The sequence below is a fragment of the Castor canadensis genome, chromosome 1, assembly GCF_047511655.1.
Source record: "Castor canadensis chromosome 1, mCasCan1.hap1v2, whole genome shotgun sequence".
NCBI classification, from domain to species: domain Eukaryota; kingdom Metazoa; phylum Chordata; class Mammalia; order Rodentia; family Castoridae; genus Castor; species Castor canadensis.
The window spans coordinates 9918189-9942781 of NC_133386.1; the positions used below are offsets into that span (position 1 = coordinate 9918189).

Below are 24593 nucleotides of genomic sequence, written 5' to 3' on the forward strand. Positions count from 1 at the left end.
AGGGCTCCCAGGATACCGCAGAAGAAATTGAGTCTAAGATGGAACATGCCCTAGAAGCAGAAGTCACGATGGACCTGCTGCTGCATCTGTAAGCAAGAGAACTTGAGTGAAGTCCTTCCCGGATACAGGATGATCAGCTGCATGGCCCAAGGTCATTCTCTTTTGCACAGTCATGCAGCTCCAGGAAAGGCAACCAAATAAGGATAAATATATGGCAGGGCTTGAAATAGTGAAGCTAATTCTACTGTGCATCAGTCTATTTTGGTTTCTCAAGTCCACCATTCAGAATGTGCTTTGGGGACTGCATTTTTTTCCCTAATTGATCGGAATGAAGTAGATCACCCAGTACTATTCAGTGCACCTCCCCACCCCTACCCCCTAGAAAATAACTCTTCTCTTAGAATGTGAAGACTAGCTCTAAACTTGACATGGGAAACTGAGATGTTATTTTTGGCTTAAGTAGCAGGAAAGTTTCTACCCCCTTCATGAAATCTGGTCTTTGCTATTCTGGCCACCCTCTAATTCAGACAAACTGCAGAGTGGGGACATCAGTGTTCACCTGACCACAAGCTGTGAAGGGGAAGCGGAGGGCTTGCTCTCTGGCCTCTTCATGAAATAGTCATGTTTCTCTGAATTTTATTGGAATCGTGGGGATGAGGAAGGAGCCTAGTGACAGTGACCAACCAGTTCAGTAACAAAGGATTCCACAGTCAACTAAGTTACAGAATCACTGCTTCCTGTGTCCTCCTCTTGAAGGAGTGGAGAAGCACTAAAGCAAGGAAGCCTGATTCCTTTTTGGATCACAAAGTCCCTCTCTTCTTCTCCCTCCTCTTCTCCCTCTCCCCCTCTCCCTTCTCCCATCTCTTTCTCTTGCTCTCTCTGTATGTGTGTGTGTATGTGTGTGTATGTGTTTACAGGTAACACCTAATGGCTTCTGTAACTGGCATGCCACAAAACTTACTTGGAAAGAGTGCCCATCTATCTAGTCCTTCCCTCAATTTGCAGAGGAAGAAAATTAAGGCCACAATGACAGACATGGAGACAAGCTGGTCGCTGTTGCTGGCAGGGCTGGGAACCAGACCCTAGGTTCCAGACATCCAGAGTCCAGGCTCTGTCCATCACCTTGAAAGAGTCATCGTTCATGGTAGTAGCTCTGATGTATCCCCTCGCACATCATTTTCACGGTCTGGAATTTGAGATTGCATTTATTTATAGTGCACTCAGCCATGAATCCATCAAATGCCTTGAATGTTTTAAAAAGAGCATTGGGCCATGCACAGTTGACCTAAATAAAGCACGATCATCTAGATGGCATGTAATTTACTGCAGAGTGAAACATTTTATCAGGCTGCATAATCACATTCTAAGAGGTTATGTTCCTTGATAAGCAAGAGTGAATCAAAGAGGCCAAAACTCAGTGAAATATTACTGGAATGTAAGTTTACTACCCAGTGACAAGTAACTGTTAGACACTGCTCTGGTACAGCTGAGAGGAACAGTCAGTGAGTCAAAATTATAAAAATAGGTCCAAAGGCCACACATAAGATATTTTTTCAAATAATGTAAATTCAAGTAATTTGAGCTGCTTCTCTTCAGAAGCAACATTTTTCTGACCAATTCTCCAAAGGCACTTTGAATCTGTACAAATTTTAGTGATCTTTCAACTCTATGATTGGTTTCGAGACCAGCACTAGATACTGCGGACTCTTTCCCAAGGTTCCTTTTTTGTGACTTAATACTCCCAACAGTTGGAATGTTTATAATTGGTTTCTGGCCTTGAATACAGGCTGTCATGTTTACAAAGCCAACACTGGCCCAGGAGGTGCCTTATTGTGAACCAGAGAAAGAGCCCCTTCTCCAGGTGTAGTCCAGCACCAAAGCATAAACCTTGGTGAACAGAATGCAGGCTGGGTCCCTCCCCCATCCCCACTGTCACGCCAATGAACAGTGGCACAACTATAGGCAAAGGCCCTGTCTGTTCCCTCTCTCCTGCAGCCTCCAGCCCTATAGAGCTAAACAGACTCCCAAGCAGATGCAGCCTTTTTCCTAACCTGAACCAGCATGTACTTAGGGACTTGAACTTCTCCCTGGCCTTGGGGACTCAACATCCCTGTACTTTCGGTCTAATACCTGGGTGTCTGATCCAGGCTCTTTTTCCAGTTCCCACGCTATTTTACCTGGCTTTATGTCTTGCAATTACCAGTTGCCATCCCTAAGTTCTGCCCAAGGTCTGGGACCCTGCTACCCATAGACAAATGTGTCAATGACACTCAACTTCCTGCCCAAATCCTGAATTTCCTTCTTGCCCCAGATTCTGTGGTAACATGTTATCTTTTAAGAAATCCTACTTCATTTCACAGCTACATCATGGGGCCTCTTTCGCCATGGCCCCTTGCATGACCTTGTCATGTACAACAAATGTACTTGTTTCTGGGTTATTGGTTTCTGGGCCTCAGTTGCCAAGACTGCTTCTACGAACTATTCTGTTCCGTACATGCCCCTCTGCATTCTCAGCATGGAGATGTGCAGTCCTCCTACACCCTCTATATCCCCATGTAGGGAAAGCTGACATCACTGTTGTATCACAGAGGAGTTGCTTGAAGCACTGCAAGATTTTGTGAGCAAGAAGTAAATCACACTTTATTTATGAATATATAAAGTGGAAGACATAAAATTAGAACAATTCGTCCACAAAGGTTGAAACAAAAAGGTGTTTTGGTGAAGTTCTCACTTAGAAAATTAAGGTTATAAAGTCCAATAAGCAAAGGACTGGGCCTTCTGACTTCACCAGAGAAAATCCAGCCCTCAGCGCTCATAAACACGTGCTGCCTGAATGAAAGGTTAACACAATCTAAACATTGTATTTGGCTTTTTTTTTTTTTTTAGTATTGGTGTTTAAACACAGAGCTTCATGCTTGAAAGGCAGGTGGTCTGCTACTTCAGCCACGTCCCCAGCCCTAAACATAGTATGTGGTCAAGGAAGGTTTCACTGGTTGATGTAGACACCCATTCATCATACATGTGGTAGAAACTGTTTTATAAATCATCGTATAGTTCTCAATCCTTAATACATCAACTAGGGGAGGGTAATTAATAAAATAACATAATAGGCATTTAATGATACAATTGGTCATAAATTGGTTGATATCCCAGATTTTAAGAGTAAACCTAGGTGTAATACGTGTGCTTGTGCATGATAATGTGTAAATGGAAATATACTTCACTTTTAGGAATCTTGTAGGGTTTTTCTACAATTGGGATGCACAGAGAATGTGAAAATAATACCACTTTCCATTGGCAGAATATGTGATAGTTTACAAAATACTTGAACTTATGTGATCATATTTGACCCTCACAAGAGAAAGGAAGGCAGCTAAAGGAAATTATATGCTTCATTCTTTTGTCAGAAAATATCTAGTGGCTTATGAAATATAACAGTTGTCAAAAAGATTTCTGAATGATCATTAACAGTAAAAATTCAACTGAGCATAGAAAGAGCTGGGGAAGATATACTCCATAGTAAAGAAAAATTGAAAGGAAGAATCTATAACACTACTTTCATTGACTGTTATAAAGACAGACATATTATTCAGCCTAGGACTCTTGCAGAATAGCATTCTAAAAGATAAGTAATGAGATACCGGAAGTGAGTAATGAGACTCTGGCTTTGGAACTCTAGCTTTGGCTCACTCAAAGGAATTACTGCCATGCTTACCATTTATATTTCACTGTATTGATTGTAATTGTGCTCTTCAAAGTAGCTACAGCCCTGGGGAGTCAGCGCAGACACTGGGAAGAATCCAAGAAGCCTGACAGCAAACAGAGAATACCATGTGTGCTCTCCAGCCAGCCCAGACTTCTCTTCTTATGACACAATGCTTCTTGTTCCTTTCCTTGCTTTCCAAGAATTTTGTCTCTTTGATATCCAGTTGTAGAGTTTGATGAATTACCCTGGAAGCCTACATAATATTCCTATGTAAGTCAAAAAATCCATCTTATAAAGAAGGTGATACATTTAAAAAGTATTTTCTTATTTTCCTTTCTCACAAAAGTAACATGTGGCCCTTGTTAAAATCTTTGCTAGCATTATAGGAAAATGTAAAAATACTGCTTTGGTCAACATTTTACTTTTACAGTAGAAAGTAAAAGAAATACAGATGGAAAATTCACCTCCCTCTCCCTCAAGGTAATCATTGTTAGTAATTCAATTATAAAACCTAGCAGATCTTTTTTTTCTATGCATGCGCTTAATTAGGCAATAACTTGTAATGACCTCTGCACTATAGTTTTGACAACTATTTTATACCAAGCAGCAGTGAGAATGATTTGGCTGATACATGGCCCTTACCAGATTTTAAAAATAAGTCAGCCTCATACTTTAAACATGGAGTAACTGAAGTTCCAAAGAAATGCTTTTAAAATTTGATGACTGGGAAGAAAACATCAGTGTTGGAACCTAGCTATAGATAAGGCTACCAAAATTCTTGGGAACAGTAATGCTAATGGGTTTCTAGCTGTCAAAATTTGATATAGAATCTACAGGGGCCAAAGTTTGAAGTAAGAATGTGATCAGATACATCACTGGTATGGACTTTTGGCTGACTCGAGCAAACACCAAAATAGCAAGAGCGTCTGTCTCAGATAAACTTGCTTCCCCAGCAGCCTCCTCTGTGCAGCCAACATTGCATTACATTTTCCTGAAAAGGAACCTTGCTCCCATTGAAATGACAATCCTGCTGGCATCACAGGAAGTACTGAAGCCCTGCAACTTTCTAATCTCTGGTTCCCACATTTGGAAATGCTCGGTCTTGCTGTTCTAGAACAAAAGTCCCTGCCTTGCAAAGAGATTGCGTTCTGAATGTTTGCAAATCACCTGTTTGGAGTTTCTAGTGTGCTTTCCCACAGAAACAAGTCTGAGTGGAATTGTGAAATTCTTAATCAGGCCAATTAATCAGATTTTGCACTTGATGTACCTAACCATGTGCACTGTGGAAATGGAAGACCTTGGATAACACTGTCTTTTTTTTAAAAAAAAAAAAAATGTTTTCTTTCGGTGTTTTAACTAGGGACGCCTGGAATGTGGTCCTAATCTCAGGGTCAGGAACTCCCACCTTTGTGCTTCACAGGCGGCTGAGGCTCTGGAAACCTGGCACAGAGCAAGCTGCAGGAAAGGCACAGGGGCTGCCAAGGGATGGGGCTGTGATTTTCCCTCCGCCCCAAACATGCCCTCTCCAAGGAGCTCTCAGCCAGTCCTCTCTGTGCTGTGTATCAAACAAAGATCCTAAAATGCAATTGCTTACCTAAGACTCAAGTGTAACCACGGGTTTGCTTCCTTTTCCAGACTGTGTATATTGGGAAAATGAGCTTCCAAGTAGACAAGAGGAAAACTGCCTTGTTTTAGGAGTTAGAAAGCAGATGAGAAGATGGGAACCACATCCTCTTTCATAAAAGCAGATGGGGGTTCCACAGGTTTGTGGTCACTTCCACAATGGAGTCAAGCTCTGGAATACAGGACTCTGTAACTTCTCTAGATTTAAAGATTATTTTCCTTCTGTTCCCTGTAGTGAATAGCAAAAAGTTTCTGTGCTTTCTGGGGAGACAGCAAAGAGAGAGAGTTGAGGAGCTTGTAATTCTAGACTTCTGAGTTCTCATGGCCTATTGGATCAGACCCTCTGGAGGGGGCCTGGCAACCTGTGCTCAACAACCCTTCCATGCGATTCTAGTGATAAAAGCTCAGGTTTGAAGACCATGGTGGAGAGGATAAGGAGGGGCCTGCTTTGAAATCCTGGCTCTGCTCCTTAACAGCTGTGTGAGCTCTAGGAGCCTGAGTTTTCATAGAAGAGTAAATGAGATTATGCATTTGAAGCACTTATTACAATGCTGGACTTTTGTCAGCTTCCCACCACTATAACAAAATGCCCAAGACAATTAATTGATAAATAGAAAAGGTTTGTTTTCTCATAATTTTATATTCCTCACAATATTGGAAATTTCAGTCCATGAATTATTGACCCTGTTGCTTTTAGGCCTGTGGGGAAGTGGATTCTGGCCCCACCTGTCCTCACTCATGCAAATGAACAAGGACCCTGTCATGTCCACATCATGGTAGGGAAGGTGGTGGAACAAAACCACTTATATCATGAAAGGAGCAAAGAGAGGAAGAGGAAGGGGCCACAGCCCCATAATCCCTTTGGGGGCATACCCTCCCTGACCTAAGAACCTCCTACTAGGCCCCACCTCTCAAAGGTTCTACCAAAAGCATCACCCTAGGGACATTCAACATCTAAACTATAGCAAGGACATATAGAAAGCAACTATGGTCACAATTATGTATGATGAGAAAGAAAAAGTGGCAGTCCTTAAGACTTTCAACAAGTTAGCACAGCATTTACCAACTCTTAAAGGGCCCTTTCAGATTCTCACATTGCATTTCTAAGGAACTCAAAAGTTAAGTACATTCTGGGTGATCTCATCCATACAGAAACAGAGCAGTTCTCATCTTGGCTGATGATCAGAATCCCATCAAGCTTTTCAACTCTGCCTGCTGCGGACCCTCTGAGACATAAAGCACCTATACTTTTCCATAAGGAATGCTTCAAAGTAGCTACTGTAATCAAAGGTGACAATAATGAGAGCTAACATTAATTGAACATTGATTAAAAATATTAAGCATTAATTAAATATTGAAGGCACTATCCTAACTTCTCCCCCACCCTGTTTTTATTTTGAAATGGCATCTCACCTTGTTGCCTTAAACTTGTGATCCTTTGCTTCAGTCTCCTGAGCAGCTGGGATGACATTTCACACCACAGAACCTGGCCTAAACTTTATATATAACGCTTCGTTTAATTCTGACAGAAACCTTATAAGGTAGGTACTACTTGTTTCTGCATTTAACAGGATTAAGTCTATATAACATTGAGTTCACATAGCTGAAAAGTGGTTTAGGACCTGAATCCAGGTTTGAACTACTAGATGTATTTAACTGCTGCCTCTCCCCCGCCAAACAAACAAACAAACAAACAAAAAAACCTAATACATCATTTACTTATTTGTCTGCCATGCATTTATTATGCATGACCAGGTAATAAGCTGAGGGCTAGGGATATAAAATGAATATCAATCCCTATCCCTGTCCTCAAGAAATCCATGCCCTAAAGGATTAGGGAAAAATAAATGAGGCAGATGGGTTGCTTCATTTTAAAAGATGACGTTATGTGTCTCTTTGAGAGCCTGAAGATTTTCTATCCACTCTCAATGGTCATTTACGGAATCCAACGTCCTTGGCACATCAGCCTCGCAGCCTGTGCGGACCAGGCTTGCCGCAGCCTGACAGCCTTGGAGCCTGGGCCCTCTTTGCTGGCGTTGTGTCATTCACTCAGTCATCCTGTTAGCCATCCACTCCTGCTGTGGGCCGGCCCTCTTCCAGGTAGAAAGCCTGTTAACACGTGAAGTGACAATTGTCCCGAAATTTCTCAGGGAAATGACTGAAGGCCTGCTTTTTAGAATGCGGCATGTTCGCGGGAGCCAATTCCTTTGACCCAGTGCCAGGCTAATCAGGAAACTGAGCTCGAGGGCTCAACCCAGGCTAGGACTGAGCTCAGGGCTCAATCTACGACTGCCTCCGAGAGTCAGGGCTGAGCATGCTTTCAGGAGGACAGAATACTCATCAAAGTCCGGCGAGCATCACCTTGCAGAAGGCTGTGATCCTCCAAGGAGAGCGTCCTGGGGGATAGCGTTGGGGTGGGGGCACTGCGGGCAGCGCCTTCCCGCTCTGGGAGTGCGGAGGTGTGAGCTTTGGGGACCGCCGCCGTACTCCGGACCCGTCTTGAGGTTGCACAAGGGGAGGCAGCAGCGGAACCTTTCTCCTCCGGTCCGCTCTTGTCCTACCCGGGCCCGGCTGGTGAGGGACGCAGTCGTGGAGACGTGAAAATGGGCGATGAGGGCTCTGGAGTGGGGGAGCTCGCGGCTCCCCTGGAGGCTCCCGGGCCCACGGAAGACCGGCTTTTCCTGGTTAAAGGTACGGGACGGTGAGCTGCGAGTTCCCCCGAGGCTTGGCTCCCGTTGGGATGGATACTGCCGGACACATCCGCCCCGAGAGGCCTCGCCTGTGGGGTCGCGCGCCCTGGAGTCTCCCGTGGCTGGCGGTAGATCCGCGATCCCTTCATCCACGCGATTTCCACCATCTCTCCCCTCCCTCCCTGGAGAGACTTCTCGCCGCCGCCCGAATGACCCCCGCGAGTCAGAGGTCCTGAGGTCACGCACGTTTCCCAACTCCTGCCGTTTGTTTTAGGCAGGAGCTGTTTAGCCACGATTTCTCTCACTTCAAACACAATTTTGAGTGTCGCTTAAAAGGTTTTGAGTCTACCCATGTGCATCTTTTTGACATCACGTGTTTTGTTTTGTTTTGTTTTAATCTCTCCTTCCTCAAACTCTTGACAGGTGGATTTTTCCTTGGTTCTGTGGCCACGGCGGGAATGCTAGCTGGATTTCTTACAACATTGTCAATGGCTAAAAAGAAAAGCCCTGAGTGGTTCAATAAGGTTTGTGACTCTGAAATCCATTCACAGCAGTGCTGTTGTTTACAATAAGTGGCAGCTTTTTGCAGAGGAAAATAGTGATAGCCTTTCATACATCGGTTTAAGAAGAAAACCTGTATACATACACTTCATAAATTTAAGAAGTGTGTAAGTTAGTTGATGATCTTTATTTACTTTTTAGAAAGTACTTAATTATGTGCTTTTTGTGTGTGGGGGACTAGGGTTTGAACTCAGGGCTTCGCTTGAATCACATCACCAGTCTATTTTGCTCTGGTTATTTTGGAGATGGGGGTGGGGGTTTCAAGAGCTGTTTGCCTGGGCTGACCTTGAACCTTGATCTTCCTGATCTCAGCCTCCAAAGTAGCTAGGATTATAGGCATGAGTCACTGGTGCCCAGCTAACTGTGCTTTCTTAAATTTTAGCAGAACAAGACTTTGAAAGTTTTTTTGGCACATTTTTCACTTACAGCATGACTTTCAATCTAGTTAATTCACTATTAGAAATAAGAGACACCAATATTTTGTATGCCATTTAGGAAGAAAAACAGTTAAACTTTTGATACTGATTGCAAGAGGAATCTCTATTTCAAGATGTTAAAATGTTAAAGTTATTTTAGTATCAGTGAAAAACATATCAGCTTCCTGAACACAGGGGCCAGGTACTGTTGCAGCATCACTCCTTAGCAAAGCAACTGGCACATAGTAGGTACTCAGTAAACTTTGATTGAGTGACTGTAACTTTATAACAAAATTCTTACTCTATAAGCAAGATTGAACATTTGCTGTCTGATGTGGGGTATCTCCTTTTCCTGGCTGTTGAAAAATTCATGTAGTAATTCATGCTTACTTATAGTTACTTGTTCTTGTTTTGTCCTGTCTGTGTCTTCCCACCCCATTAGGCTTATTTATTCATTACCTCATTGCTTTACTAGATATTTACTTGGGATCTTTTGTGTGTCAGAACAACTGACAGGGCTGGAGGCACTGTACTAGTTAGGTGCAAGGGATATAAAAATGAATAGCACATCTGCCCTTGGAAACCTTCGTGTCTCCTATGGGCGACACATATTAAATAATCACACAAATAACTATGCGATTACAGTTTGATGTGTGATATGGAGGAAGAGTATTATGTGAAAAATCAGAAGCCATTTGCATTCCCTTTCCACTTCAATAATCATCTTTAAGCCTTACGAATACTGTAATGACAAGAGACCACATTTAAATTACAGTTATATGGTTGAGTTCAAGCCAAACTAGCCACTCTCCCCTCAATATAATAGTATTTTTACTTGCAAGAACAACTGACAAGGCTGGAGGTGTGTCTTGAGCGGTAGAGCACCTGCCTAGCAAGCATGAGGCCCCGAGTTCAAACCCCAGTACTGCAAAAAAAAACCCCAAAACCTGAAAAATTATTTCAGTTACTCATAAGTGGGTATTTGGCAGGCATTTTCTTAAAAATTAACAAAAATGAGCCTGTCTCTTTAAGCCATTGTTAGTCTTTATTTCCACTCATAAAATTCAAACTTTCAAGTGAAAATTAGGTTTTAGAAAACATATCTCCTGACATGAGCTTGACAGATGCTCATACTTAACAGCTTTTCTGATGAGATTTTATGTGATATTGATGGTGTTTTTTAAATACTATTTCACAAATGGCCTCAGCAACTGAAGGATCTGTATTACGTTGTCGACTGTTATCTTTGATCATGATGAGTGGAATTAAAAAGTCCATTCAAAGTGCAAAATAGACAAGTGGATTTCAATGTAAAAATTACAGAAAAACTAATTGACATGACTTCCAATTTCACATGGCAACTAACCTTTAAGAAGCTACTTGTCCAGTGTTGGTGTATTAAGAAAGAGGAAAGCTATTAAAATACTTCTCCCTTTTCCAACCATATATCTCTGTGAGCCAGGTTTATTCATATGCTTCAACAAAAATGACACACAAAACGTTTTGCAACAGCTTGAAACAAAAGCAGCCATGAAAATCCAACTATCTTTTATTAAGCTAGACATGTAAAAGATTAATGAAAATGTGAAGCACTGCCTTTGCAGTATTTGTTTTTTGCTTTGAAGCAAAGTTATTTTTCATAAGCAGATTTATATTAGTATATAAATGAATTTGCTATTTTAAAATGAGTAATAAAATATAAATTTCTTAGTTTTAATTTTTAATATATTAAATATTGATATATAACCCACATAACTGAACATCTTTGGGGCCCAATTGTAAAGGGATTCTGAGATTGAAAGTCTGAGAACCACTGTTCTGAATGGTTAAATATGCCTTCCTCTGGGAAACATTGAAACTAGAGCATCACTACTTAACCCAGATGCTGAGAGGTGAATGGTTTATAGAAGAACTCAGGTTCTAGAGCACTTGGTACTGAGTTTACAATTGAGCAAGTGCCAATTCAAGAACAATCTGTATTCTACAAAGTCACCACCTGGAGGTCTTCCCTGACATCCACAATAATAATTACAGCATCTAACATCTGAGTGCTTACCACATGCTCACTGCTCTTCTGAGGGCTTTATTCATATAACCCACACACGGCCCTGTGAGGCACTGTCACTGCATTTGTTCCCATTAAAGAGCAGGAAACTGAGGCACACATGGATATAGCAAATGGTATTCTTTCCATCTTTGTTTTTTCTAGGGAATAAATGATACATACCTCTTTTATCAATATTGATACTTAAATACTGTGTCTACTAGCTTGGGAATCTTAGTACTGATTATAACAGATTGAGATTCAAGTTACAACCCAATCGGACTTTGGGGGCTGTCCACACTGCTTCTGTTTGAAGAGATTAGTCATTCCTTTAGTGTCTTATTTTCATTGTCTTTGTTGGGTCTTCTGCTAGAAAACGGAGTTGAAGAAGCAACAGTAAGTGCTGAGTGAACATACATTTTCTTTGTAATTCCTTGAATAAGCAGAAAGAGGAAGGTGCAAAATAAGGTGAATAAGTGAATTATTGTTCACTGTTAAGTTTCTTTGATCTCTTAAAATAGACCAAGATTTTATTTATTTATGGTGACAGGGATTGAATCCACAGCCTTGCACATGCTTTACCACTAAGCTACATTACTAGCCCTCCAAGATCTTTCTTTTAAACAAGTAATTTTCACATACCAGTTTTATAAAATGATTGTGAGACTAAATGATGTGCTATCAGTAAAAATTATGTGCACATTTTATATCTCTTTGGCTAAAAGAACTGAAGAAAATAATTAATGTATATACATAAAATTGATATGAAAGTTGATATAACTGAAGTCATTCTGTACGCTTGTTTATCTTTTTTTTTTTCTTTTTCTGGTAATGGGTGTTGGAACCTGGGCCTTGTGCATTTTTACCAAGTACTGCACCACTTCAGCCACACACATGCCCACCTTTTGCTTGTATTCTGTTTTTGAGGTAGGGTCTCAGCTAATTTTGCCTGAGTCGACTTTGAATGAGAGGTCCTTCTGCCTCACCTCCTAAGTAGCTTGAATTTTAAGTGTGTACCATCATCTTAATGTGTGGCAATTGAATAGCAGAGTTGTTTCAGTACCTGTGTATGTAATGAATAGATAAAAAGAGTAAGTTGTCATCTTTTTGATAAAGCTATAACTTCTGAGAAATAAAAATAAGTCTTTTAAAAAGTATAGTAGATAGGGCTGGTGGAGTGGTTCAAGTGGTAGAGCACCTGCCTAGCAGGCGTGAGGGCCCTGAGTTCAAACCCCAATACCACCACCACCAAAAAAAAAAAAACTATATTACATATATTATAAAAAGTTACTTTAATGATGTAAACACATCAAAATTTTATCAGATAAGAATACTTTATAGAGGACATAACTAGATAAAATGTTTTTCCAAATCTGTTTGACTTACATTAATCCCAGGGTTATACTGAAAACAGCTAAAAATATGAAAATTATTCATAGTTATGCAGTTGACCTCTGACAAATGAGCAGTTTGCTCTTGGCACTTCATACATATGTGAATAATAGATTAATTTTTGTCTCCCCCTTTCTCAAAGGGTACTTCGTAAATGCTAGAAGATAAAGTGGTACCAATGTCTTCAGGTATATAGGTATTATAAATGCAGAGGTTTCATTTAGAAAGTAATTTTTCTGTTTTACCTCAGGGATACTAAGTCCCATAATTGTAGTGTGATTTGTTAAATACAGTTCCCAAATACAGATGCCTTGATTTTAGTTTAAATTTTAAAAATAATGTGGAGGGAAATGTAGCATTAAAAATATATATATAATATATATATGTATATATTGTGGCTATATCTAAAGATCTTTTTTTTGACAAATCAAATCTTCCTACAGCAAATCAGCCAAAATTATATTGAAAATTTTGAACATAAGACTTGAATGCCATTTGATAATTTCCCCCAGAGTAAAAAACATGTAACTAGACATTTTAAAACTTAAGGACAGATTAATGTTTAATGTCATGCTTCTAAAGTTCACTTTTGGGAGTATGTAGACAATAGCTAATGATAACTAATTTTCATTTCATCTCAATCCATTTATGAGACTGATATCGCACAAACATGACACGTATCTGTTTTTTAAAACATCTAAGTTAGGCAAAATTAAGATTCTATTGTGAATATTGGATGTTATAAATTTGCTTCTCTTATTAAATTAGCTAATTCATGTTATTCTGATGAAAATGTCAATGAATGAGGGATAGAAATATCTTGATGGAATGTTCTAAGGTTTTTCTGGAAGATTAACAGGCACAGTGCCTGTTGGTCAGAGAAGTCGTGCGCTGGTGGTAGTAGCAAAGCTGCTATTTGGCCTGGGGCTGGGCTGGGCTGGGCTGGGCTCAGCTCAGCTCCCAATGTCGAGTTACTTAACGTAGAGAGTTACTTAACGTAGAGAGTACTCTAATTCATGCCAAATACTTCCAGGTGTTTATCCTTCCTAACTGATTGTTTTACCAGGCCTTTCTGTGTTCATTTCAGGGAACTATGGCCACAGCTGCCTTACCAGAGAGTGGGTCCTCCCTTGCCTTGCGAGCCCTGGGCTGGGGCTCACTCTATGCCTGGTGTGGGGTTGGCGTGATCAGCTTTGCAGTCTGGAAAGCTTTAGGAGCACACAGTGTAAGTAACTACGGTCTTAACTGGCTGTTTATCCTACTTTCTGCTATCTAAACTTACCCAGTTTTCACATTTGCATATAGTTTGGTCTCTGTCTAGGAAGGGATAACAGAGAATGAGACTAAATTCCTTCTAGTATGTAGGCAACTTGTCACTCTAGTATGTCAGAAGTCACTGGTTTAAGTGTTTCAAATGTAATTAATGACTAATTCATAGGTAATGTTCATTCTGTATATTGATGTTAGCTACTTGTTTATAAAATTATTAATTTGAACAACTTTCTATGCCATTTGGCATTCATAAACATCCTTGTAAAATAGTTAAAGCATTTTAAAGTGAATTATTTGTTATTAATATGTTGGTTGCATGTTATTGGAAAAAATTCTAAAAGCCTAAGTGTGTGTGTATGTGTATAAAATGTATGCCCCAAACTAAAAAAACATTTTTAAAAACAATTGGTAAGAAGCTGTGTGGACCATGCTCTTCATGACAGCTCAGGATGGGTTGTTGTCGGGAATAGGTGGCAGTGGTAGGATTGATGAAAAAAGGCTCTGGATGTATTTTGAAGGTGGAGTAGTCAAGGATTTATTGTAGGTGGGGTGTGAGAGAGAAAGTGAAGTCAAGGATGTCTCCATGATTTGGCCTGAGCAACTGGAAGATGGATGAGGGCAGTGTGAGAGGAGCAGGCACTGGAGATAACATCAGGGGCTCAGTCTGGGACTTGTGAGTTTGAGATGTCTGTTAGCTAGCCACATGGAAAGTCACGTAAGCAGTTTGATGATAGAATGTTGGAATTCAGGGAGAGGTTCAAGGTGGAAATACAAATTTGAGACTCAAAACTATACGAATAGTGTTTAAAGCCATGAGACCAGATGCATTCACCAAGGCTGTAAGGGTAGAGAAAGAAAGAGAAGAGTTCTGAGGAAGATCTTGGGAGGAGAAAGTAGCAAAGATCTCCCTACCAGAGAGGTACAAGGGAAACCAGAATGGTGACTTGGAGTGATGATCATTTCAGGGGGAAACAACTGCGTTGGATTGCTGGTGAGAAGTCACATACTATGAGCACTGAGTATTTCCTGAGTTTAGCAGTGTGGCTGTCATTAGTGAAATGGTGGTAGAAGGCCTGAGTGGAATGGATTCAGAAAAGAATAAAGGACAGCAATTGGAAACAGATCCTGAGTTTTGCTATTAAGTGAAAGAAATGAAGTCGTAGCTAGAAGGAGGACTAGGGTAAGAGAGTTGTTCTGTTTGTTTTAATGTGGAGAATTAACAGCATGTATATGTTAATGGAAGTGATTCAATAGAGAGGGAGAAACTGAGGAAGCGGGGAATTGCTAGAGCAACCTTAAAGAGGTTTTTCCACATTTAGTTTAGTACTGACTAAGAGTGGGCATTGTTACACTTTTCACTCAGAACACACTGATAGACAAAAGGTAGCACTTCTTTCCTAGTCTGACCAACCTATTTTATTTTTTTGGTTGTACTGGGGTTTAAACATGGGGCCTCGAGATAGTGGTAAGGCATGCACTCTACCACTTGAACCACACCCCCAGCTTTTTTGCTTTGTTTTATTTTTCGGGTAGGGTCTTGGGCTTTTTTGCTGGGGCCAGCCTCAGACTATCACTCTCCTGTTTCTGCCTCCCTCATAGCTGATTATAGGCGTGCACCACCAAACCTGGGCTGATCTTTATTTTTAAAGTAACTTTCTTGGCTAGTCATCATTTGTAAGAATAAATTAGTGATTCCTTAGAAAGCCTAGCACTGGAAGATTTTTGTGATTGTTGATAATCACCTCAGTTTTTCTCACATTTCAGGCATGGTACCAGACATTTTAGACATAGCAGACTAGATGATATGATATCAACATCCCCCATTTTATAAGTGAGAAGTTGAGAATCAGAGAGCATACATAAGTCACTGCATAGGATCACATAGCCTTGTGACTGGGAGTCAAGCTTTGAACTCAGGTCTGACTACTTAGGACCTAGATCTTTTTTTTTTTTTTTTTTCCCCAAGTTTACCTCTGTTAGCTAAGACAGGCAGTAAAGTAGATGGAAGGGATGGCGGTAATGTATTTGTTCTTGATTGTGACCCAGTCCTCACAGTTCTTGATAATGTGCCAAGCTTTTCTGGGTATCTTCAATGAGGGCCTCATCTGTCAGCATGGCGTTGACATTGGTGTGGTAGAGAACTGGCCATTCTTTTCTCATAGAAGAAAAGTCCTTTTAAGCTGCTATCTGAAGTAGAAAAGTGTTTAGGGTATAGTGGTAAGTGAAAAACAAGATTCGTAGCTCTATATAATAGGAGAGCGGGTATGTAAAAACAAATAAAAAACCAGGAGGAAAAATGTTAGACAGAAATATGTGAATAAATTTTGGGCATATGGGTGAATTTTTTATTTTGTTTTCCTATATGTTTCTTAGAAACACTACCATAAGGATAATATTTTTTTTTTAATGTGCAAGATTTTATTTTTTTTAATTTGTACTGAAAATAAAGCACACTTGCCTAAGAGTTTCTAAAATGTCCCTGACTAGTATGAAATCTACAGGGGGAGAAGGGGGAAGGAATGCAAACACTTAGTAATGTTATTAAGCTTCTCATTTCTGTGAAAATGACAGCCTTTACAGTGCATAGGATTGACTGTCCTTATGGCCAGTGTTCAGTACTGTAGGTCATAAACTGAGTAAAATTTTAGGGTATGAAAATAGGAATACTCTTTGATTTAAAAGTCATATGAATGAATCTAAATTTTCATAGACCAACAAAATTAAGTTATTATACACATGGGAATTTGATTTTATGGGCTAAACTGCTATTTTAGTTTCTAGAATGTGTTTTGTGGCACTAATAAGATGATTATTGCCTAAATAAAATACTTGGAGCAAAAAAAAAAAAATGTTCTGAGCCATACTGAATGTAAGACTAGCCGGGTGCTGGTGACTCACTACTTGTAATTCTAGCTATTTGAGAGGCTGAAATTGGGAGGATCATGGTTTGAGGCCAGCCTGGGCAAATAGTTCAAGAGCCCCATCTCCAAAATAACCAGGGAAAAATAGACTAGAGGTTTGACTGAAGTGGTAGGCCATCTATCCCCTTTCCAAGTGTGAAGCCCAGAGCTCAAATCCCAGTACAAAAGAAAGATGAGAGAGAGAAAATCTTCATGTCTAACTGAAAAGAGAGACTGCAAATGCATTCCTCTGTACATATAGTTCAGTGGGCATATCAGTTTGATCTGCATACCTGAGAAGTCTGTCAGAAAAATGAACCCACTGGTACCTTTTTAAGGGTATTTTTACAGGCAGTAGTGTTTACTAATTTGTCATTTTGTTCATTCAGAAGTCATTTGTGGGCCTACTTTGAGCCAGAGAGGGCTCCCCAGTAGGCTTTGCTATCCACGCCTTCCTTGCTGCCTTTCCTAGCAAACTCTTACCACCCTGCTCCGAGCTTATTCCCTAATAGTGGAAGAAAAAGCAGAAACCATTCATTTACAGTTATTTACATGTTACTCAAGAGCAGTAACTTTGCTTGGCGTGGCGATTCACACCTGTAATCCTAACTACTCAGGAGGTGGAGATCAGGAGGATTGAAGTTCATGACCCCCAGGGGCAAAAAGTAGTTATCAAGATCCAATCTCAACAAATAAACTTGGCATGGAGTTTCTCACCTGTAATCCCAGCCATGCAGGAGGCATAGGAAAGGGGATCATGATCCAGAGGTGGTCCCAGGTAAAAATCAAGACCCTATCTGAAAAAAAAAAACAACTAAAACAAAAAAGGGCTGGGGTATGGCTCAAGTGGTAGAGTACACGCCTAGCAAACTCAAAGCCCTGGAATTCAAACCCCAGTACTGCAAAAAAAAAAAAAAAAAAAAAAAGCGACTTTTAAAAAATGTTTTTACCTTTTTTATTATTTATAGAGTAGGTATTTATGGGTTGAAGAGAACACCATGGGATATTTCAGCTCTGCATTTAGAGTTCCTGCAGAATGAGGGTTTTTAATGATGACCTGAGAGCAGGAAGTACTGGCTTTTTTGGGGAAATGTCATCTTTCTACGTATGACTAAGGACAACGGTATCAGAAATGGTCCAAGTCTATGCACCCAAGAGATAGGTGAGATGGTCACTTCTAAGTAAATGCAGGTAAATCAAAATCTGCTCAGTGCCCAGTCGTTGGTAGCTATCTTGAATTCTGTTAAATCCCTGCTATAAATTTAATTCTCCAAAAAGAAAAAAAAAGGTGCCATCTAGTGGCCGATTTTGAACAGCTTGATGAAAGTGACTATATTTTCTCTCTTAATTCACAGCTACATCTACTGGCCTAAAAAGGAACATATTAAAAATGCTTAATCAGAGCTCTTCAGTTTCATAAAGCATTTTGGTTTTACCCAGTATTTTCATAATTATTATAAAATTTCATTTCATAGAAAGTACATATAATACATCACATACAAGCATATATTTGCATTTTATGCAGTGGTATATCATTTAGTCAGAGGTTCCTAAAATGGAGAACTAGTAGAAGCTGTCTTGCTAGCTGATCAGAGCACTAAGCTTGCCTAGGATTGAAGGTGGGACCCTAACTGCCTGTGCAGAAATCAGAACGAATTCAGCATCCACCTCTGCCCTGACCAGCCTTCGGGCCATCAATTATAGCTCATGTTGAGTAGGGATTTGCTGAGTACTTTCAATTACAATATCTTGTCATTTGAGTATAATTTAGGTAGTATTCATTTCATCATGTTAACTTACCTGTAAAAAAGACAAGAGCCTTTCCTGTGGATTCCTGGTCCTCTAAACCAGCTACACCTCCAGTCTTTTTGTTTTTCAGATAGGGTCTTGGCTAACTTTGCCCTAGCTGGCCTCTATCCGAGATCTTCCTCCTCTTTCTCCCAAATAGCTGGGGTTACAGGCCGGTACCACTATACCTGGTCCTAGGACCTATATTTTTTAAAGGCAAAAATTAATTTGTATCTTTTGTAAAAATATATAGTCATTGTTTTGAAAAAAGTCAATGTAGAAAAAGTACAAAAAAGAAACAAAAATCAGCAGACATCCCACTGAGTTGCAATCACTAACCAGTAGGAACGTCCTTACAGCCATTTTCCATATGTCTGAGGGATATCCATAGAGTCGTATAGAAATGATATGTGCTAGCCATGCTACTCTGGGATCTTTTTTTCACTGCATAATTGTAGGGACATCTTCACACAGCAGAGTATATAAATCTCTATCACTTTTAATGACTGCGTGATACTCCATTGCATATTATAATTTACTTAATCAGTCTCCTGCTAGTTGGATAATTTTTCACTATTACATATTGTAATAAGCCTGCACTTTCTTTGATTGAGACATTTGTTCTAATGATGGAAGATGTTACAGTTGAGTCAGATTGTATTTTAAAATATCTTTGGCACCTGTTGCTAAATGGTCCTCCAGAAAAATTTATTTAGAAGATAACAATGTGCAGAAGTCTCCCAGCCCCTGGCTGTTAGTGGTTTCTTTACTCTGAAGCTTTGACCGATCTGAAAGAAGGGAAGTCATCTCCTTTTCTAAACTGCCTCTCTTCAGTCTGCTGCTGTAAAGGCTTGTGTGGAAGTGGTTGTGACTGGAGTCTTGCAAACCTCTCAACCTCTCAGGTCATCTGGCCTCCCTGTCTGCTGATGGAGGTTGCTGCTGTTTTAAGAGCCCAGGCCTCCTTTTGGTTTTGGGTTTTCTTGTTTGTTTGTTTATTTGTTTTTAAGTGAAACATGTAATAAGACATTTTAATTCTTTCTCTGAAAATAGGCATTTGACTTTCCTATTCAGAGGGAGACTTTAAGGGAAGTAATACTGTGTCTTTCTTCTAAGACACTTTTGGATGTCCTCTAACAAGATGTTTTCATTTTTGTGACTACTGTTAGGTGTAATTTTTATGTTAACATTTAGATTTACTTCTTAACCTGAGGAGCAGCTGGAGAGCTTTTGCTAATTATCAAATTTCTTTTTTTTGGAGGGGGGGAGGCTCTTTGCTAATTTCAGTTTTACCAAAATTCTCGTACATCTTTTACTGGTACATTTGTTCCTACATTATTTTTACTTGTTCATCTCAGTGAAGCAGCATTGTAGTGACTGCTAGCCCTCATATGTAAGTAAAACTGAAAAAGCTTACAAGTTTTTACTGTTGAAGATACTGAAGGAGGGAAATAGACTTGAAGTGCTAGGTATTTTTCACTGGTTCAGTTCAAAGGTTAAAAACAAGTCCAAGTTTCCTTGGCAAGTTGTTTAAGGGTAGCCATTGTGGAGTACTCTGTGGGGGAAGTCTGAAAAGTGCCTGAAATGTCTCCCCTCTACCTCTGTGTCTAATCTAATCCCAGTGCCTCTGAAGCTGTCCACCAGCTCTGCCCCAGGAAGAAGTGTCAGTTTCTTACTCTGATTACTGCTCTCTGAGCATCCTTGGCCTCGCCTCTTCTTCCTTATGGCATTTACTAGAACTCCCAGAACAGAGTCATCACATTCTTGCTGAGGTAGTTTCATCTGTCAACTTCTTGGGCCTTCAGACTGCCTACAAATTGAGAAATATGTTCCTGGAGTCATTTTTTAATGAATTGGAGGCAGCATTCACTGTGCATCAGTTAGTAAGTTCAAGTGTGAGGTGACAAGAACATTTCTGTCACCCTTACTTCCCATTCTACTGCAGCTCTAATGGCTGAATATGGAACTGGGGAGAGGTACTTGATATACATGTAGAGGAGCAATCTGGTGACAGAGACCAAATCATACAGGCTTGCTCAATTTAAAATAGGTGGTAATGATCAGTATCCTCGTTTTTGTAAGCCAAGGAATGGGGAATCTTCTGTTTGGCACATTTCCAAAATATTTCTTTAAAATGCCCACAGTTTCCTTTTATAAGCAAAATCAGGCCTCACACATTTTATGAAGTGGAAACATGCAGCAATTAATGAGAGAGCCTGCACCGTTAGAGCCTTCCTGTTCTGAGACCTGACACAGATCAGGCCTAGCCAGCTCAAGAATTGCCTCACCATATTCCACAGGAGGAAAGGTAGCCTTGATTTCTGTTGATTTTTTTTCCTTGTCCTGATTACTGAGCTTAGAAAACCAGTTCACATGAGCGGCTCTTTCTGAGTAGAGCATGGACTAAAGACCTGTGAGGGTGTGCTTTCCTTAGGCTTCATTTTAAAAGCCACCTGTTCCAAATAGCTAAAACTGTGAAACAAATTATATTAATAGATATGTTGATAGATTTATAATTATCAGCGTATCAGAAAATGAAATGTTCTCTCAAATTGAATTTTCCTAAATGAAATTTTTTTTTTTTAATTGTTTTGAGTGTGCTTAGCTGGGTGCGGCGATCCCAGCACTTGGGAGGCTAAGACAGGAGGATCATGAGTTTGAAGCCAGCCTGGGCTGTGTAGCGAGACTCTGTCTCAAATAAATAAATAAATAAATAGAATAAATGTGCTATATATCATTCACTGTGTAAATTGTGCTGAACCTAATTTAACTTCTACTTAATGACTCCGGTATATCAGTTATTGTTTGCTTCTTGTGCTAACAAATTCTAGGCTTTTATGTTCTTTTTGTATTTTTATAACTTTTCTGGATCCCAGTTTGGCTCTTAAGCTGTTAATTCCAACCATCCCATTTACTTCTGAAATGTGGCTGCTTTATTAAACACACAGTTAAGCTTAAAGGCCTTCCTTTACCCTCTTCTCTTCTTCACAGGTTGCAGTTAGTGGGCCCTCATCCCCCCACTGAGCTCCAGGCTCATGGGCCTGCTGGACCAGATACTGGTGATGAATGTCTGCAGGCATTATACATGCTTCCCACTTATCCCCAACATGCAGCCTGTTCCTTAGTTATTCTTCACCTGAATGGCAGCAAAGCTGCCTAGAGGGAAAAGCCAGGTAGCCAGTGTCCCAAATCTTACCTTTCCCCACCGCCCCTCACCCACTTCCCTACCCTTGCAGCCACTATAGTCAGGGGCACCTTCTTGTTCCAAGAGGATTATAACAGCTTCTCTGGTCTCTCTGCCTCTCCCTTGCCTCTTGGCAATCCTTTCTCCACACCACCACCGAACACTTGGGCCTTCATCCTCCCTAAACTTCTGTCTGCATCTGTATCACATTACCAAGCAGAAGCTGTCCATACTACTACCAGAGACCTACCCTACCATGTGGGAGTAGATGCCCCTGGTCATCTACTCAGGGACCTTGCTGCTGTCATGACCCTTCCCTTTTGCTGATTGTCAGTTTCTCCCTTCTCTGCTGTAGCATGAACAAAAATGTTCTAGTTTCTTCCACCTCTAAATATTCTCTTTTCTGATGGTTCTCCTCCAGCTATCAGCCTGTTTATCTGCCACCCCCCAATCTAATAGAAAATAGTTCTTAAAGAGTAGTCTGTGGTCCACCATCCAGCTTTTCTCCCTAGCAATGCACTGAAACTGCTGTTGTCCAGGTCTCTGATGCCTTCCTTGTTCCCATATCTAGCTCTCATCTTTATCCTCTGTTCTGACCTCCCAGCACCACTTGACACAGCTGAGCATCCTCTGTCAGAAACACCTATGTTGCTTGTGGCTCACCGTAGAGCTCAGTGGCCCCTCCTGAGGCCTGCAATGTCAAGAGTATCCTTTGGCTTCATACTTAGATCTTCTGCTTTCCGTCTCTCTCCAGTCCCTTGGCTCTCATTTAGCCCCTGGCATTTAAAACAATGTGTCAGTCTAATGATGGCCAAATAGCTTCTGGTCCTTCAGACTTGCCTGTCTCTTCACTTGTGTTTAACAGGTGGTGTCCATAAACTTGCATCCCAACCAGAACTCTTGAAGTCCTCACCAACTCCCCAAACTTGCTCTCTTACTCTTCCCCATTCCAGGAAGTGCACCATCATCTCCTCCCCACACCTCCAGTTCAAATCAAAAGTCTAGGCAAAAATCCTCTTAGATTCTCTTCACTTCGCTTGATCCCTCCTCCTAATTCACAGGCAGATCCTGCTTGTCACCCTGCTGTGGAGCAGCCTGGCTCTCCCATCTCTGTCCACCTCTATTCTTCTTTTGCCTAGTGCATTGACAGTTCCCTGTCTAGCCTCCTGGCCTCCTTCACTTACCCTCAATTTTGTTCTCCATATAGCAGTCAGAGATATTTTTAAAATGTAAGTCAAACCATGTCACCCCTTCATTTAAAATCCTTCAGTGGCTTCCTGTTGAAGAAGGTTTACATGGTGAAGCCCCACCTACCTCCCTGACCTCCTCCTGACCCGCCATAGTTGTCCACCCCCACCTACTGCCCTTCAGCCCTGCCAACCTTCTGTTCTTTATCACACCAGGCTTATTTCTGTCTGAGGGCCTTTATTTTAGCTTTTCCCAGGAAACTCCTGCCCAGGTCCTGTGCTCTGGTTCTTTGTTGCCGTTAGGTCAAATTTGTTTCACCTCACAGAAGTCTCCCCAAACCATCCGGTCTAAAGGTAACCTTGTCATTCCCACCCTCACTACTCTCTGACATCATGCTGTTTGCTTCTCAGTGCCTGTTGCAAGATGAAATTAGTCCTTGTAAAAGTGTAAAGTTTGAGTGAGTGAGATCTCACTTACCTTTGTGACAGTGCCTTGCATGTAGGAGGAACTTGTCAAATAACTGTTGAATGAAATCTGATCACATTGCTTCTGCCCTTTCAGGGGCTCCTTTTCCTCTAGAGACAAAGTCCCAGGTTTCTTTCATCATTTGTGAGCCCCTCTGTGATGTGGCCCTGCTTATTCTTCAACTTAGTGGTTCTCAACTGAAGATAAAATTGTCCCCCTGGCCCACTCCAGACGATATGTAGCAGGGTCTGAAGACACTTTTGGTTGTCATATTGGGTGATAATGCTGGCATCTACTGAGGTCACAGTACACAGCAAAGGTGCCTGGTCCAGAATGTCAGAGGGTGGCATTTCTCCTGTCACATGTTCTAGCCAGCTGGCGGATCATACTCTTCCTAGCCCCTGAGCCTTGCCCTTGCTAACACACTCTGAGCATGTTCTCCTGACCCACCTACTGTTCCCTACGGTTGACTTTGTTCTTTGCCCAGTGAGAGACTTGAGCAATTAATTTTTAACCTTTACAACATGGAGATAATCTCTTTGGGGAGTTTTGAGTATACAAAGTTACCTTAGTTTCTGCCTTGAATCAAAAGTAACTTTCATACACATATTCTTCATGTCATTTAGGGGAGGAGGGGTTTCCAATAATGCTGTTGTTTCAGAGGACTACAGTATGACTTCAATTAACCCAATCACGGGATAAATGGTGTGACTTAATAAAACAGCATTTACACAATTAGAATCTATAAACCTCTATTTTTAGATAGGATTTTAGGATGCTTAAATACATAGTAATGAATTTTAATTTCTTTATTGTTCACATTAAGGTCTTTCCCTTTCATTTTTAATGATAATATAGTTTTTTTATATTGAATCAAAAATATGTGTAAGCTGATGCCTTTAAAGAACAAAAATAATGTGCTCTTCTCATTCTCCACATTACATGTTCATTTTGCAATATTTAATTCCATAAGTAGGAAGTCTTTTCCAGTGTTCTTTTTTGTATTGATGGTGTACCACTGTTCTGTTCATAAAGCAAATTTCGTGTTCCTGCCCTCTTCCCCAGCATTCCTGGTGTGGTGACAGGAAAATGAGGCTTTGGGATTGTAAAGATGCTCACATGAGGATTACCTTGGTATCTATGAGCAACAGAATTACAACCCACTAATTTTTTTTTTAAAAATACAATTTGCATTTTATGGATTTCAGATCACAAACTTTAAATAATTGTGTTTCTGTAATGGTGTCCTTGCTTGTGGGTGAGTTATAGCCTCTTTCAAATCAGCTTATAATGTTAATTAACTCTGCTCTCATTGCCTCCTTCTTTTTTCCAAACCAAGAGTTTTCTGTACCAGTTATTTTCAAGAC

At 40.5% G+C, this 24593-nt stretch overlaps 1 protein-coding gene and 1 long non-coding RNA gene across 5 annotated transcripts in view; one reads left to right on the forward strand and one right to left on the reverse strand.

The window, feature by feature from the left end:
- Window positions 1-458: 458 nt before the first annotated feature.
- LOC141422631 (uncharacterized) lies at window positions 459-23662 on the reverse strand. 4 transcript variants are annotated; one of them, XR_012447373.1, is made up of 4 exons: window positions 23239-23662; window positions 20066-20199; window positions 3716-17401; window positions 459-1186 (listed from the first exon to the last, which is right to left on the reverse strand). It is a non-coding gene; the product is annotated as an uncharacterized lncRNA (long non-coding RNA). The 4 variants fall into 4 exon arrangements; XR_012447374.1 differs by lacking the exon at window positions 459-1186 and having other exon boundaries at window positions 1429-3959; window positions 6743-17401; XR_012447371.1 differs by lacking the exon at window positions 459-1186 and having other exon boundaries at window positions 7030-15891; window positions 17322-17401.
- Tmem242 (transmembrane protein 242) overlaps window positions 7890-24593 on the forward strand; it is a 28390-nt gene continuing 11686 nt past the window's right edge. The window contains exons 1-3 of the mRNA XM_020156875.2: window positions 7890-8020; window positions 8443-8543; window positions 13520-13657. Of these exons, the coding sequence (XP_020012464.1) occupies window positions 7933-8020; window positions 8443-8543; window positions 13520-13657 (327 nt within the window). The 5' untranslated portion in view covers window positions 7890-7932. The remainder of the gene's footprint in view (window positions 8021-8442; window positions 8544-13519; window positions 13658-24593) is intronic.